Genomic DNA, 17487 nt, shown 5'->3' on the forward strand with positions numbered 1-17487 from the left:
CTGCGTTGGGACACCTACAAATTATCCACTGTACCACCTACAAATATTTTTTAATGAATGTGCTCTTTCACTCAACATGTCATGGTTTCAAGTTATAAATGTACCCTATAGATACAGGGACACATCTACATGAAACATTGTTGCATAAATATATTTATTGCAGCCCTGTTCCTGGTAGCAAAAAAAAAAAAAAAGGAAATAACAGAAAAGTTCATGATTAAGGAACTGGTTTAATCAAATATAGCACGTATATATTATGAAGCACTTATTATGTGGCTGTTAAAAACAGCAAGGAGGATTTATGATACTGCTTACAAAAATACTTCTAAGATGTATTGCTGAGTGAAAAAGCAGCGAGTGTAACACCCACAGTGTGTATAAAGAGTGGGGAGGGCACACACGTGTGCTTGCACACCCTCAGTCTGTAACGGAAAGGGTGCACAAGACTGGAGCCAAGAGTGCTCTGGGAAAGGGGAACCAGGGAACTCAGGGAGGAAAGCACACACCCTTTTGCAATGTTTGAATTTTAAATTATATGTATGCATTTCTAAATGTACCGAACATTAACGCTTTCAAACACAGGTTTGGAATGAGCTGTGGCTATAGGGTCCATGCTGCTGTTGTTCGGTCCCTCAGTCGTGTCTGACTGTCTGCGACCCCCTGGACTGTAGCCCACCAGGCTCCTCTGTATAAGGGATTCCCAGGCAAGAACACTGGAGTGGGTTGCCATTTCCTACTCTAAGGGATTTCCCAACCAAGGACCAAACCTGTATCTCCTGCGTTGCAGGTGGATTCCTTACCGCTGAGCCACCAAGGGACGCCCCATGGATTCTATATATATATTGTTTATATAACTAACGTTCTCTATTGTCTCCTAGGACTGGGGGTGCCAGCACTCAAAACGTGGAAGAAGAGTGAACATTAGGTGTAAAACCGGAACGGTGCAAACGGCAATGTAGCTGGGAACAGAAAGGTGGCGCTACAGAGCACAGGCGAGGATTCAGCCTGTGAAGAGGGCAGGGTTCTCAGAAGATGATGCTAATATGTATCTAGGTGATTCCCAGGCGGCACTAGAGGTAAAGAACCCGCTTGCCAATGCAGGAAACATAAGGGACACTGGTTCAATCCTGGGTCCGGAAGATCCCCTGGAGGAGAGGGCATGACAACCCACTCCAGCATTCTTGCCTGGAGAATCACATGGACAGAGGAGCCTAGTGGGCTACAGCCTATGGGGTCGCGAAGAGTCAGACACGACTGAAGCGACTTACCACACACGCACGCTGTTCCCTTTGAAGGAGTCAGCTGAGAGCCTGTGTACTCACAGGAATCTCTGCATTCGGGGCCTGAACATGTGTCAGGATCGCCTGCTTGAACCCTTGGCGTGGTGATACTTTACTCGCTGGTAGCATATATTTGTCTACAGAGGATGGATGTAAATATTGGAAATAGTTAAATGTCAGCGGGCCACAAATTTGGTGAAAGAAGTGAGAGATAAGTTAGGCAATTAATCTTTTGGTTAAAAAAAAAAATCAAAAAACCAAGGCCTAGAATCAGACTGCTACTCTGATGTTTCTCAAAAATGGGCTCTGATAGCTAAGCCCAAAGAGAATGCTGAAAAGATTGCGTGACTTGGCAGCATCCTTGGAAGGAGGCTCGGGACCCAGCGGGGCTACTTTGAGGAAGCCAACGCTCACTTCTTCGTAGGTTCTGTTTGCTGGCGACAGCGGCCCGGCCCGGAGTGGGGGATGAGCGCCGGGCCGGGAGGGCGGTGGGGAGGCGGCTCAGCTCTTCTTGCGCAGCTGGCTGTACTGCGCTCGGCCCAGGATGGGCTCCATGACGCTGGGCCGGAAGAAGCTGTCGCTGACCCGGCGCGTGGGCTTCTCGCGGGGCATGAACGGGAAGGCGGCGCGCGGCAAGGCGGCTGCGTCCACGCGTTCCTCCGCGCCCGGGCCCCGAGCGCTCCGCAGGCTGCCGCGGGGCTGCGCAGGGCGCGGGGCGGGCTCTGGGCAAGCGGGCGGCGCGCCGGACCCTCTGCGCTCCGCTTCCCGGCGCTCGGCCTCGGCCGGAGGGTTGTCGATGTCCCGGAATTCGCTCTCGGGTTCCATCAGCGACAGCCTGGGGAGCTGAGGGCCGGCAGCCACTTTAGGGCCCTCAGCTTAGCCCTTGTCCCCGCACCTCCCACCGCCGCCTTGTCTGCGGCCCCGCGGTCACGCGCGATCCGGAGAGCACAGGCGGGAGTGGGACGGGGATGGAGGATGCAGGGGAACCTGCCGAGGACGGCCACCCCTGCGGGCGCGCAAGTGCGGACCCCCAAGGCAAGGCAGGCAGCCACCCTCTAGTTTCCGGACCCCGGGATCCCCCTCAGAGGTCCCTCAGTGGGAGGTCAGGGGCTCTCCTGACCCTTCCTTGGCCCAATTCCATAAGCTAAGGACAGCCCACACCTTGCCCCTGCCTGGGTCAGGGTACCCACATCTGGCTCCATTTTGGGTCCAAAGTGAAGGGAGCTCTCTGCCAAGACCCCTGTTTAAGCCTCTTGGTGTGAATCAGTGACTAGTAACCCATTCCCCACCCCTACCCTCCCAGCCCTCTCTACCCTCAGCTTGAAGGGGCCTCCTGCTCTGACCTGCTCTCTAGAGCCTGCATGACCTGTTAACTTGCTCTGGGAAGGGACCCAGGGACCCCCAAACTGATAGTAGTCACCCCTGGGGTTTTCCTGCTGGGAACAGGTATTGGAATTGGGATGGGGGCAGCTGCTGTCCCCTGAAACACAGCCCACCCCCCAAGGGGTCCTGGAAGCCTCCCTCCAACACTTCCCCAGGGAGCAGCATGCAAACCTGCCAGGCCCCTCGGTCGGGAGCTGAGGGGTGAGGGCTGGGCCAGTGGGGGCCCCAGACGGATGACTGGTGGCCTCTCCAGCAGCAGGTAGGAAGGATGGATGTGGGGGAGGGTCTCAGGCCAAGGCCACCGGTCTATATTCTTGGGGCTGCAAAGGCCCCCAGTCAAAGCCACAGTATGTCAGAATGTTTCTGGGACACCGAGGATCAGAGACTGGGGAAGGGAGAGCCGCTGTTGCCCCTTCAGTCTAATCTGCTGTTTTGGGGGGTGGGCATTAGCCAGAAGGGTGGGGGGCGCTCACCGGCACGTAGTGCACCACTGTGTCCACCACGTTGTCAGTGACACCCTTCAGGGCGTCAGACAGGGACATGGCCCTGCCCTTGGTTGAGGAGGTGGCCTGGGCCGGCGTGAGGTGCAGCATCCTCCCCGCCGTGCCCAGCACAGCCGCCGGTGCCCACATCACGACTGAGACGGTGCTCTGGAGGGCCTTCTGCAGGGTGTGTGCCACGCTGCCCAGGAGGCCCTGTGGGCCGGGCAGGGCTGCTCCCTGGTGACCAGAGCAGGGTCAGTGCCTCCACAGCAACTCCCCTGACCCGTCCCCTCACCATCCCCGGAGCCAGAGGCGAAAGAATCTGGACACTAAATCGGAAAAAGAAGGAACTATAGGCCTGGCTCTTGGGAAGGTCACTTCTGTGCTCTGAACCTCAGTTTCTTCATCTGCAAAATGGGGATGACAGTCTCTGTCCTATTTTATGGGGTTGTTGTGAGGATCTGCTGAGAGAACTATGAGCTGGGTGCTCAGGGGTGAGGGGAAGAGTGCTGCACCCACGCACACGTCCCTGGGCCTGGGGGCAGAGACCCTGGTGTCACCCTGTGCCTCTGCTTCTCACCCCCTCAAGGGGGCCGCAGGACCCCCAGGGTCCTGCACACCCCCTCGGCTGGCACTCTCCCCTCACCTCGCTGAGCTTGCTGTCCTCGGTCTCTGAGTCCTCCTCCTCCTCGGTCTCCTCCCCGTCAGTGTCCGTGTGCTCCTCGTGGTCCTCCTCCCGGGTGGCGGTGAGGCTGTGCAGCCAGGGCACCCGCACCTCACTCCGCCGCCGCAACACCACCTGCCCGGCTGCCGCCGCGCCCCACTGGGCCAGGCTGCTCTGAGGGCGGGAAGGCGGTGGTCCGCTCGTTTAACTGCCCCAGCCAGAGGCCAGGCAGCCCCAGCAGGCAAAGCCCCGCAAGGTCAGGGTAGGGGGAGGCAAGCAGGGCCTGGCCCCAGGGGGACTGTCCAACTTTTTATGGAGTGATAACTTACACCCACTGAGGTGCGCACGGCTTTAGTGTACAGCTCTGGGAATTTTTAGAAACACACGTGAGTGTGACCAGCATAGATCAAGACAGAGACCATTTTCAACACCCCAGAAAACCCCATGCCCCTCACCCAGCCAGTACCGCCTCAGGGGACCACACACTGGCCTCTATCACCAAGCATTAATCCCGCCCATTTGTGAATGGCCTCACACGTGTTTTCTCCCATGCATAGCTTTTGTTCAATGTCATGTTGTAAGATTCACCCACAATACTGTCTGAACAGTTCCTCCTTTTTCATTTCTGTGTCACACTCCACTGAATAAATATACCAAAATTTACCTATTTCAGCGCTGATGGACATTCGTGTTGTTCCCTTTTCTTAGCTAAGGATAAAGCTGATAGTAACATTTCCAACATGTCTTTGAGGGATATAAGCTCTCCTCTCTGTTGGGTAGAGTTGCTAAGTCACAGGGGATGTGTGTGTTTAGCTTTCAGAGGTACTCCTTGCAGTTCTTTAAAAAGTGAAAAAAATCAAGAGGGCCAGAGGGTCCCATGGGAGGAAACTGACCTGGGCAGGTGGGCAGGTATCCACTGAGGCACAGCCCAGCTCATTTCAAACCCCTAGGGGGCCCCACAAACAGAGTCTCCTTGTTATACAACCTTAGGGGACACCATTATTTTCTATGTAAATGGTGGTTTCTGAGGTTGTGCAGAGTGGCCTCCGTCCGCTATGGGCTAGGCTAGGGCACAGGAGTTAGTCTAGCCCCCATGGGGAAGTGACCCCCAGCATAGGAGACAGGGGAGAACTACTGCTCCCTACAGGACCAGGCATGTGGTGGGCTCTCAGCAAACACTTGCTTAAATGAATGAGCCAGGTTTGACAGTGCTTTTAAAAGTGCCACCCTCATGATGACTGAAAAGTGGTTATCTTGTTCACTGACCTTTATGCGGTAACGTTTTTATTTCCTTTTTTAGTGGGGGCAGGGGGCTTAGTTTCTTATTAAAGTTCCTATGAAAAAAATCCAGGCTATCTCTGCTAAAATACACAGAGAGTGTGGCGTTGGGGGGAGTAAGCCCTATCTGGGGCTAGAAAAGACAACTCTACCAGAGGTGCAGTGGGATGCCAATTAGAAGCCTCTAGAAGGGAAACCAGAAGCCTGCGGGAAGTCAGAGATATGGCCAAGCAGGGGCTCTCTGCCCCACAGGAGGGGTTTGGTGCCTTGCACCTTGCTTATTCAGAGGTGACACTCCCAAGTGCCTACAGAGAAGATGGGTGGGGGGAGGTTTCTGCTTTCTCCCAAGAAGGTTGGGGGATAGAGTGGAACCTAGAGGGAGAATGGGAGAGACAGAAGGGGGTGGGGTGGGGCAGGATGATCCTAACAAGCAGGCCTGCCCTCTTCTCCCCTTGCATCCTAGAGGGTTAGCCCTCCACCCCACCTAAGGTCTCTTATCCTTAGACCTAATGTTCCACACCCCCCGCCACCACCTGGGCCCCCCCTCCCCCCCCGGCTGGAAGACAGGATGTTCTCAGGACAGGAGGTGGAATTGGATAGGGGATGGGAGGGACCAGGAGGTCCACAGGGTTCCCAGGCCATGGCAACTCAGGGCAGACACTCACCAGAGGCGCCACACCTGGGATCCACATGGCCAAGGCATGGCCCTGTTTCAGTGCCCGGGCTGTGGTCTGGAAGGTGTGTCTAGAGAGAGTGTTGGCCAGGGCCCCAACCCTGCTCACGAAGCTTGGCTTGGCCTTGGGAGGTTTCTGGGCATCCTGCAGTCCTGGGGCAGGGGCTAGGTGGGAGTTGTAGGGGGGAAGGAGAGGAAAGCAGATCAGAGAGGGGCTGGACAAAGCTGGGTTGTGTCTAGAGTTGGAAAGGGATCACCCTACTCCAACACAAGCTCACTGGAGATTTGGGGAAGTCACTTTCTCCACTTAAAAATGGGGAGAGGGGCCAAATGAAAATGGAGCCCTCTGGAAATCTTGCTGGGCCTTCCCTGCTCCACAGCAGTGGCCGTGTGCTCAGTCACTTCAGTCGTGTCTGACTCTTTATGACCTAAGGAGTATACCCAGCCAGGCTTCTCTGTACATGGGATTCTCCAGGCAAGAATACTGGCGTGGGTCGCCATGTCCTCCTCCAGGGGATCTTCCCAACCAAGAAACAGAACCTGTGTCTCCTGCATTGCAGGCAGATTCTTTATTTAACCTCTGAGCCACCAGGGAGAGCAGTGGCTAGATGAGCCCTGGCTGCTTCTTCCTAATCCACAAGCAACAGGGCAAGGGTGGGGGGATCTCCCTTTCCAGCAACCCCCACAATGGCAGATACCTGACTCTTCGTTGGCTGGAGGGAGGAAGAACTCTACCATCTTCTCGACACCACCTAAGGCCAAGTCAGCCCCTCCAGATGCCAGCCGGCCAGCTCGGGTGTTTGCAGCGTACTCGGCAGTATCTCTGGCCATCCCCCAGGCGAGCTCACAGCCGGCCAGAGCGGCCCCTAGGACTTTGTCTGAAGTGCTGGCAATGGGCACACTGATGCTGTTCCTGGCGCTGCGAAGGCGGGTGGAGATGGTGTCCTTCAGCTCAGAGGCGATCTGGTGGAAGAAGGGATGGGGAGTCAGACATGAGGCTCTGGCAGGGCCTACATCCCGCTTCAGGAAAGTCTCATTTAAAGGCCCAGGGGACTGGTGCCAGTATTGGGGCACCTTGATTAAGCTGAACTTTAAAGGGAAAGGGCTCGAGTCCTTTCTGCGCCAACCACTTGGATCTCTTGGCTTCTCTGTACCCCATTTCTGCCTGTTGAGATGCTAATCATCCTTCAAGAATCACCCCAGTGACCAAAATCTTGATAACACTTGTCCTTATATCCTCAAAGCACCTCCTCCACTGTTTCTTCTGTCCTGCCCTCAGAGCACTCCTCACATTCCCATCTGTAATTAGGTGATCGTACGGATGTGGCTGGCCTTTATACAAGTTCTGCACTAAAGTAATGTCTTTTTCTCCTTTGACTTTTTGCCTTTTAATACAGTTCCTTGGGTTCCTGAATACTCCTTGGAAGGACGGGTGTTGACGCTCAAGCTCCACTACTTTGGCCACCTGATGCAAAGAACCAACTCACTGGAAAAGACGCTGATGCTGGGAAAGATTGAAGACAGGAGGAGAAGGGGACGACAGAGGATGAGATGGTTGGATGGCATCACTGACTCAATAGACATGGGTTTGAGCAAACTCCGGGAGACAGTGAAGACAAGGAAGCCTGGTGTGCTGCAGTCCATGGGTCTCAAAGAGTCAGACACAACTGAGCGACTGAACAACTCCTTTGACTTGGGAGCTTCTTTGTGACAAAGGCATTGCCCTTTATCTGGAAAAATAAGTGAAGAGCAAGGCCTCAGAGCTGAACAGCCCCGCTCTCCTGTGGCTTCCACTTCAGGCTGTGTGGTCAAGGGGAAGTCACTAGTTTTCTCTGTCAAATGGGGATACCACCCCTATCCCAGAAGGTTTGAAAGTGTTAGTCGCTCAGTTGTGTCCAATTGTGACCCCATGGACTGTGGCCTGCCAGACTCCTCTGTCCATGGGCTTCTCCAGGCAAGAACACTGGGGTGGGGTACCATGCCCTCCTCCAGGGGATCTTCCAACCCAGGGATCGAACCTGGGTCTCCTGCATTACAGGCAGATTCTTTATGTCTGAGCCACCAGGGGGAAAGAGGATTAAAGGAGAGAACTCTATAAATCACGTGTCATGACTCCTGGCATAGGCTAGGGCTCACTCAGTAAATGTGAGATGAGTGGTAGTTTATCAGTGAGATGGATGAGGTCTGAGAGTGGAATGTATTCCCCTGAAGCACCAGACCTGGCCATTAAGACGGCAAATACCCAGTGAATAGGTATCCAGGTGAAATGACTTTTTCAGTCTCATGGTTCATAAGGTGTTGGATTGTGAAGACATGGGACTGCAATCCTGAGATCTGGTGAGTGTGACCCATGATCTTAGGCATCAGTAGTCACCAAATCAGAGAAGGCAATGGCACCCCACTCCAGTACTCTTGCCTGGAAAATCCTGTGGATGGAGGGCCTGGTGGGCTGCAGTCCATGGGGTCACTAAGAGTCGGACACAACTGAGGGACTTCACTTTCACTTTTCATGCATTGGAGAAGGAAATGGCAACCCACTCCAGTGTTCTTGCCTGGAGAATCCCAGGCAGAGGGGAGCCTGGTGGGCTGCCGTCTGTGGGGTCGCAGAGAGTCAGACATGACTGAAGCTACTTAGCAGCAACAGCAGCAGTCACCAAATGGTCTGATGTAGGCCCATGGGGTATGTCACAGAGGGGGGATCAGGAGCAGTGGCCCCCACTCCCAGCTCCTGTATGAGTCTGCCTCTGGGCTGTGCCTGCTGGTTTCAGAAAGCCTGTCTTTGTTTGCTCCCACAGGGAGAGGAAGAAGCCCGTTGTGCAGTTTTAGGGGCAGGCAGTGGCCACCAGCCTGGGAAGGCATAAGCCACGCCATCCTACATCATGGGCTCATGCCTGTTCCTCCACTGAGAGGCAGTGACAACAGAAGGTGGACGTGCAGAGAAGAGGGGAGGGGCTCACCTTTTCAGGAGGATACTGGAGGGCAGGGATCTTTTCCTCTAGGTGGTCCAGGCCTCGGCAGGCCAGCTCGTTGGCAGCTACAACTGGAAGCAAAAGGCCGTGGTGGGGTGAACCCTGCCTTTACTGTGAGGACCTACCAGGGGCCTCTGTGCCAAGGAAGGCACCTTGGAGCCCTCAAAACCCCCAGCCCTGCCACCTCCAAAGCTGTGGGAAGCCTGAGGCCCTCTGCCACCACTGGCCCCCATCTACTGTGACTCCTTGACACCAGGATGTCTCCCCTCTGGGTAGCTCTGCAGTCATGCACACCTGCTCTCAGAGCCAGGCACCTGCATCTGCGGTATGACTTCAGGCAAGTCTTAACCTAGCTGAGCCTCAAGGTCCTTATTTGTCAAGTGTGGATTAATGTGGACAAACCTTGCAGGGTTGTCAGGAGGAGGAAGTGACAGAACCTATGGGAATCACCAACGGATTTTGGCCTCTCATCCTCCTATGACCCCTGTCTGGGTGAGCGCTGGGTGAACATGAGAGGGGAAAGCAGAAGTGGCAGCAGGAAGGAAAGGAAGTCGGGCCCTCAGGGAAGACGTTGCTGGGAGCTGGCCTGGCACTGCTTAGGGCCAGAGATGACAGGCTGGTCTAGAGTGCCAGATGGTCCATGACCCTTCATTTTAACCTTGAGGAGTGAGATGGTCAACAGTGGGAAGAGGGTCACAGGGAAGAGAAAGGGGCAATTGACAGAGAATGCCAATGCTCCTGGAAGACATGGCCCAGGGGCTACTGAGGACGTCAGCTCTGCACCCGTGATCATGGAGATCACAGTTTCAAAGGATACCTACATCTTCTCTTTCACATATTCTTCCTCCAGGTATCTTAGGTTTTCACAAAATTCTCAAGCAGCAGAGAGAGTTCAGATGACTCAGCTGACTTCTGATACTGGGCCAAATGAGACCCAGGGAGATTACTTAAGGAGCCTGCAGGCAGGGAGGTGGGCCCAGGCCCAGGTCTTGTTTGTATCTGTCCTCTCCTATTTGCTGTGCCAAATCCACAGGTACCCATAACTCTCTTCAGGATGGTGGAAGGTCCTAGACTTCTGGAATTTCCCTCAGTCCTGTCAAGAGCTGTGCCAGGGAGACCATATTTTCAAATGAGGCAGAACAAACTGAACAGGGGCAGGCCTGGTAAGCTGTCCTCCACCTTCAGGGCCCTGGCTGGCAACTCTCTTCTGCCACTGCCTGTCATGGGGCCAGGAGCATCAGCTGCGGGACCCAGAGGGCTTCCCCTTTCCCTCCACTCCCCCGAGCCCTGCCAGGCCAGCCCTCCTGCCCACTGGCTGTGTGCCAGACTCTGCCAGTTTCTGCTGCTGCTGGATCTGGAGCTAAACTGTGTGTCTGGTCTGCCCCACACCCCCCACTGCCCACCCCATAACTCTGTCCACCCCTTCTCCTGCCAATTATCATCCTAGGAAAATGCCAACTGGATCAGAGATGAGGCATTATAGATGAGATGAGACCTATGTCTATATCTGTCTCTCATCTCTCAGTAACATACTTGCACGCTAAGTCTCTTCAGTCATGTCTGACTCTTTGTGACCCCATGGACTCTTTGGGACCCCATGGACCCCATGGCTCCTCTGGCCATGGGATTCTCCAGGCAAGAATACTGGAGTGGGTTGCCATGCCCTCCTCCAGGGGATCTTCCAGACCGAGGGATTGAACCTGTGTCTCCTGTATTGGCAGGCAGTCTCTGTACCATTAGTGCCACATATCTGCATCTAAATCACCTGTATCTATAAATGAAACAACTATGTAATGGGATGTAGAGAGTTAGGAAGGTAGTCAGATACAAACAAAAGGGCAAACAGACAAGCTGGCTATCAGACAGACTGGCAGACAGGTAAAAGATTGGCAGGCAGTCAGCCTCCGAGTGCCACGAGGACTCACACTGGGTGGACAGCCTGCGGACCACTGGCTCCATGCTCCAGGCCGCCAGGCTGCTGGCGCCCTGCACACCCTTCTCATAGGCATTGCATACAGAGGCCACCAGGGGGTGGGCTTCCTTGGTGCTGGCGTAGGTCTTCTGGAAGCACTCACAGGTGCCGCTCACCACCGGCAGCTGCAGGACCCGCTGCAGCACATTCTCCTGCTCCTGGCGTGGAAGGAAAGCAGCGAAAGAAATCAGCCCACCTCCTTCTCCTACCTCCTGGGGAGGCGGTCTCAGAGCTGCAGTACCCACTAGGGCTGGCCTGGATCCAGATGACCTAGGAGGAATCCAGAATAGAGAGGCCTCTGCAGGCCTCACAGGAAACGCAAGAGCTGGGTGGCCGCGCTCTCCTGGTCACAGTCCTGGTTCTGGAGAGCTCCTGAGGCAGCCTCCATCCTCCAGGGGCCACCCCACCCTGCAGCCACTTGAACTTCATGGCCAGGAGTGAGGAGCCGGTGTACCTGTCTGGAGCTTCAGTCCACCGTGGACTGGGAGCTTCCCCTGAACATCTTTTGGGTCTTTCTGGGACACACCTCCCTGCCTCCAGTGCTGGTCCCACTGCCTGGGGTGCTCCCCTTCCCTCCCACAGCCCTTTCTGTCTCACAGAAGATGCAGCTTGAGCATTGTTTCTCCTGAGAAACTTCCTGACTCTCTCTCCTATCAGAAGTCACCATCTCCCTCCCTGGGATGTGTCTGGACTTACACATGGTGCTGTGCTTGTGCTGATCACCTGTGTGCTTGGCTCCATCCCAGGAGACTCCCACCAATGTACCTCCAGGGCCTCACCTAAAGCCTGCAGAGTCATGTTAGCTCAACAGGTGGCAGGGCTGCACCTAAGGTGTGTAGACCTGCCCAACTGGACAGAATGGCAGAATCCTAGGCCTCCAGGGGCCTCTGAAGCAAGAGTGCTTCCCATTCTCCTCGAATGGAGCTCACTCCTCATAGAGTGGCCTATGCCCCTTGTTGGACAGCGTGGCTGAATTGGAATCCACCTCCACCTACTGCTCCACCCGCTGCCCTGTGGAACAATGCTGAGCACATCTATTTCATCATTCATGGGCTGGCCTTTCACACACTTGAAGATAAGCATCTCTGCCTTTAGCAGTTCCTTCTGTATTCTAAATAGCTCTAGTTCCTAACTTAGCTTATAAACTTAGCTTATAAAATCAGTGCCCTGATCTGCTAACTCCATCCTCTGCACACAATACATTTTGACATAGCCTTTATAGCACTCAAGCTTGAAGACCGCATTCCAGGTATGATCTGAATGTGTGAGGTCCAGTGAGACCATCACCTCTCATTACTGGGATGCTGGGCTCTTATTAATGCATTCTAACTTTGGCAGCAGGCATATAATTAAATTTTGGATCACCTAGGAATCTTAGTTAAAATTTAAAAAGTGGTCTTTGAGTAAAAAAAAAAAAAAAATGCAGATTCTAATCTTGCAGAGAGAGACACTATTTATTCAGCGCCATTATGCTCCAGGCACTGATTGAGGTGCTTTGGTAACATAACCTCATGTAACTCTAACAGCAACCCTCTGAGGTCAGCATTGTCACCATCACTTTGCCACTGAGGAGAGAAAGACTCAGCGATATGAAGTGACTTACCCAACAACACAGAGCTAGTAAGTGGCAGAGCCAGGCTTCCAACTCAGGCCTGAGATGGCAAATTTGTGGTTTGCTTCAAAATAACATAAGATGGGTGAAAGGATGGCTGAGGAGAAGGCAGAATGTCCATGGGATTTGGTTACTGTGGCTAGTGAAGGGTATTGTATTTTTCTGTCTGTTCTTAGGAATATTAGGAATTCTCCACATAAACATCCCAAGTCTGGCTCAGATGTTCAGGTTCTTTTTGTAGTTTTGAATTTGCACTGCTGCATAGTTTTTCTCCAGAGGGGAAGACCTAGCTTCTTCTGTTTGTAGGAGACTTGCACGTACACCAGACCGTAGGCTACAATATTTCAGGTTTTGGCCTTGCAGATGAGTTTGACAATTTGAACTAGAAAAAGGTTATGACTGTAAACAAGAAAAATTTTCTTTAACATTTTGGACAAAGCCTTCGGGAGTTGATTCAGGCAAAGCCAAAGAAGGAGAGAGTTCCTGGGATGAAATACACTACCATCTGTTAGGGTGGCTTAATTATGCACGTGACCATTTTATGCCCCTCTGTGTTCTATGATGAAATACAACACATGGCGATTCCTAGTGCAAAGGTGAGTTAAAGCCTAACTTGGGACAAGATGGATATTAGATGGGCTCACAATTTTTCAGCTTCATTATTTGAACTGTGCCTAAGTTGGAGAGGCCTTGCCAGGAGGCATCAATACACCTATACGTGTTAAACCTGTCTGAGTCATGCTGAAGACCAGGCTAGACAAACAGTACTAGACACACTGCCCCTGTAGTCCCTTCTCACATATATAACGTGTGCTGTGTAGCTCTAAGAGGTGCCATTTACATAGACTAACATATCCAAGATGGCTCTGGAGTTACAGAATGCAGAGTCTTGGTCCTGAGAATTCAGTTTTGCCTGGATGGACAAAGCATGGACTTCTGTGTCAGGCTTTAGAATACAGTATTTGCCTTCCTCTCCTTGTCCCCCACCAGCCAATTTTTTCTCCAAGGTGCTTAGTTTTTAAAAGGCGTCATCCCACCCCCCACCCCTCACATTCTCTAACAGCCTTCTGCAAAAGCAAGAATAATGAAGATGTAATGCTCAATGAATTATGAATATAACCTAGACATACTTTGCTCTAAGCCCCCTGAGCCCTTCCTCCCAGCTGCTCCCTCCCCCTAGAGTTGTCTACTCTTCATATAAGCCCAAGTTACTTACAGGGAGGTCTCCATCCAGCAAGGTGGGGCCCTTGTTAACTGCCATTGGAGCTCTTCAAACTGCAAAGCAGAAGGTTTTAGGTCCATGAGAAAGTCCTCAGCCTGAGATCCACAGGGTCAGTCCCTATCCCTCAACGCCATCAAGGGACCCAGGCTTCAAGTTCCCTGAAGAGAAGGTATTTGGAGGATGAATTTCACAGACAAGTGGCTAGTCCTTAGAGTCCTACAAGGATGAGGCCTGGCAGCCTACTTGTCGAGACCGAAGTTTCTTTTAAGTATTCAGGGTAAGAAACAAAAAATGAAAGTAGCTTCTAAGAGATAAGAGGTTTTAGATGAAGTTTGGGAGCTCTTAGATGAGGGTCCAAGAGACTAAAAGAATGAATTTCAGGTTTAGTCTTTTTTTTTTTTTAATGAAAAAGTTCTGCATTAATTCCTCTCTTTTTAAGCAAGCATAGCTGCCAGTCGTTCCTCTGCTCAGCCAGATAAGAAAGTAGCCATTCGTAAAACCAGCCATTTCAGTTGTGTTCTGGAAAAGCCAGTGGCTGCAGAGTATTTACATTCTTGGTCATTCACCCTCAATAACCTCTCCTTCAGGGGTTTCCCTGCGGGCCTCTTCATCCTCAGCAAAATTCCCAGAAGACCCTTACCCTCAATTTCTTTACTTCTCAGAAACCAACCAGGTAAGGTTGTCTCGGAAGCCCCACACTCACTCCAGCTGATGTTGTCTCAGTGCCACAGAGCCCAGGCTGCCGAGTGTCTCGTCCGGAGGAAACAAATCCAATTGCTCCTGAGCAAAGCTATTAACACTTCCCAACTAGAGGAGGGCAGAGAGGAAGAGAAAGTCCGATCAGCCTGTTGTCATGGTTATTTGACCCAGGGTCCCCTGGGCATATCCTGACTTCTGTAAGGAGATTTAGCCAACTAGGGGGTAGAGAGCAGGGCTGAGGGAAAACCAGACTCAGAGGAGTTATTATTCCTGAGCAATGAAATATCTGCTCTGTGACCCATTTCTGACCCTCAATTCTCAAAAAAGCTGTTTTCCAGAAAGAAGATATTGGGGTATATGTCATTAAACTCATAACCTCTAAAGTTTTATAATCTTTGACTCCTTTTCCATAGAGGGTCCTGTGGAATGGTTTTTAATCCATTTCCCTCATCCTTATTTTTTACTATAAAGAATGACTTTTGAACAGTAAGATTTAAACCCACACAGGAACACAGTTTACCTGAACGTGTTAGTCTTTTGATTATGAAGATAAATTACTCTCAGTGAAGAAGAGAACCAGAGCTGGGGTAGATTCCTTGACAATCTAGGTTTTAATGGAGCTATTTTAATCTCTGTAAATCCCAGATTTCCAGAAAGTTTATTGAACTCTGCCTGATTTAAGATGCCACCAGAATATGCAGTGAGAAAGCCAAATGGATTTTGTCAAGTCTGGAAAAGACAATGTTGACCAAGATTCAGTTACTGATCAATAGCATCCAGAGAACCACTGATCACCTCCCCTCCCTTCCTTAGTAATGAATCAGACAGGACCCCAAGTGCTAATTCCTGGCTTCAGAGATGCTGGAGGGCTGTGATGTAAGCCATAGGTTTCAGATTATCTAAGAAGGGCTTTTTAATTAACACTGGTAATAGAACAAAACTTATTTCCCTTATTTTTTGCAAAATCGTACCTACTGTTGGCTCTCTGCTAAGCTGTACACTGTGGGCGATCAGAGAAAGAGGCAGCAAGTAGAGAGGAATGGAGATGTGTAACAGATCCTCTGTAATCAATTCTATGTCTAGGATATGATAAGGCAAGAAACTAGAAGTCAGGAAGGGGAGGAAAGAGTCAAATGGAGTCTCCAAAAAGAATAATAAATATGTGATACCACCAATTGATGATAAAAACTCTTCAGAAAGTGGGCTTAGAAGGAACCTACCTCCACATAATAAAGGATATGACACATAATAAACATACGACACACCCAGAGCTAAAATCAAACTCAATGGTGAAAGGTGAAAGTATTTCCTCTAAGGTGAGGAATAAGACAAGGATGTCCACTCTAGACACTTTTACTCAACACAGTTTTGGAAGTTCTAGCTATGGCTATCAGAGAAGAAAGAGAAACAAAAGGAATCCAAAAGATTCCAAACAAAAGGAATCCAAAATGGAAAGAAGTAAAACTGTCTGTTTACAGATTACATGATACAATACCTAAGAAATCCTAAAGATGCTGCCAGAAAACTACTAGAGCTCATCAGTGAATCCGGTAAAGTTGCAAGACACAAAATTAATACATAAAAATTTCTTGCAATTCTATACACTAACAATGAAAGACCAGAAATATAGATTACAGAAACAATCTCATTTACCATCACATAAAAAAAAAAAAGATACCTAGGAATAAACCTACCTAAGGAGGCAAAACTATAGGATACTGATGAAAAAAATCAAAGATGACACAAATGGAAAGCTATACCATGTTCTTGGATTGACAGAATCAATACTGTGAAAATTACTATGCTACCCAAAGCAATCTACAAATTCAGTGCAATCCCTATCATATTACCAAGGGCATTTTTCACAGAATTAGAACAAAAAATTTTACACTTTGTATGGAAACACAGAAGACCCTGAATAGTAAAATCAATGTTGAGAAAGAAGAACAGAGCTGCAGGAATGAGGCACCCTGACTTCAGACTATACTACAAAGTTACAGTAATCAAAACAGTATGATTCAGGCACAAAACCAGAAATATAGATCAGGGAAACAAGATAGAAGTCCAGCGATAAATCCATGTACCTGCACCTATGACCACCTCAGTTCAGTTCAGTTGCTCAGTCATGTTCAACTCTTTGCAGCCCCATGGACTGAAGCATGTCAGGCCTCCCTGTCTATCACCAACTCCCGGAGTTTACTCAAACTCATGTCCATTGAGTCAGTGATGCCATCCAACCATCTCATCCTCTGTCATCCCCTTCTCCTCCTGCCTTCAATTTTTCCCAGCATCAGGCTCTATTCAAATGACTCTATTGTTTGCATCAGGTGGCCAAAATATTGGAGTTTCAGCTTCAGCATCAGTCCTTCCAACAAATATTCAGGACTGATTTCCTTTAGGATGAACTGGCTGGATCTCCTTGCAGTCCAAGGGACTCTCAAGAGTCTTCTCCAACACCACACTTCAAAAGCATCAATTCTTTGGCACTCAGCTTTCTTTACAGTTCAACTTTCACATCCATATATAACTACTGGGAAAACCATACCTTTGACTAGATGGATCTTTGTTGGCAAAGTAATGTCTCTGCTTTTTAATATGCTGTCTAGGTTGGTTATAACTTTTCTTCCAAGGAGCAAGTGTCTTTTAATTTCATGGCTGCAGTCACCATCTGTAGTGATTTTGGAGCCCCCCAAAAATATAGTCTCTTACTGTTTACACATCTATTTGCCATGAAGTTGATGGGACCAGATGCCATGACCTTTTCCTGAATGCTGAGTTTTAAGCCAACTTTGTCAGTCTCATCTTTCACTTTCATCAAGAGCCTCTTTAGTTCTTCTTTGCTTTCTGCCATAAGGGTGGTGTCATCTGCATATCTGAGATTATTGATATTTCTCCTGGCAATCTTGATTTCAGCTTGTGCTTTTTCCAGCCCAGCGTTTCTCATGATGTACTCTGCATATAAGTTAAATAAGCAGGGTGACAATATACAGCCTTGACATACTCCTTTCCCTATTTGGAACCAGTCTGTTGTTCCATGTCCAGTTCTAACTGTTGCTTCTTGACCTGCATACAGATTTCTCAGGAGGCAGATCAGGTGGTCTGGTATTCCCATCCCTTGAAGAATTTTCCACAGTTTGTTGTGATCCACACAGTCAAAGGCTTTGGCATAGCCAATGAGGCAGATGTTTTTCTGCAACTCTCTCGCTTTTTCAATGTTCCAGTGGATGTTGGCAATTTGATCTCTGGTTCCTCT

At 50.5% G+C, this 17487-nt stretch overlaps 1 protein-coding gene across 1 annotated transcript; it reads right to left on the reverse strand.

Annotated features, from left to right (window-relative positions):
* Positions 1–1781: 1781 nt before the first annotated feature.
* On the reverse strand, positions 1782–13574 carry PLIN1 (perilipin 1). The gene is made up of 8 exons (XM_068991570.1): positions 13530–13574; positions 10655–10859; positions 8718–8800; positions 6459–6723; positions 5753–5925; positions 3792–3983; positions 3137–3382; positions 1782–2123 (listed from the first exon to the last, which is right to left on the reverse strand). Exons 1-8 carry the CDS (start codon positions 13572–13574, stop codon positions 1782–1784), a joined length of 1551 nt encoding a protein of 516 aa, XP_068847671.1.
* Positions 13575–17487: the final 3913 nt, after the last annotated feature.

The sequence above is a fragment of the Capricornis sumatraensis genome, chromosome 19 (assembly GCF_032405125.1).
Source record: "Capricornis sumatraensis isolate serow.1 chromosome 19, serow.2, whole genome shotgun sequence".
NCBI classification, from domain to species: domain Eukaryota; kingdom Metazoa; phylum Chordata; class Mammalia; order Artiodactyla; family Bovidae; genus Capricornis; species Capricornis sumatraensis.

Bases quoted from the DNA above. Each gene is read 5' to 3' on its own strand.
- PLIN1 (XM_068991570.1), bottom strand. From the start codon at position 13,574: ATGGCAGTTAACAAGGGCCCCACCTTGCTGGATGGAGACCTCCCT. The intron at 6,724-8,717 runs GTGAGCCCCTCC...TTCTTCCACCAG, and splicing joins TCCAGTATCCTCCTGAAAAG to ATCGCCTCTGAGCTGAAGGA. The intron at 5,926-6,458 runs GTATCTGCCATT...ACTCCCACCTAG, and splicing joins TCCAGCCAACGAAGAGTCAG to CCCCTGCCCCAGGACTGCAG.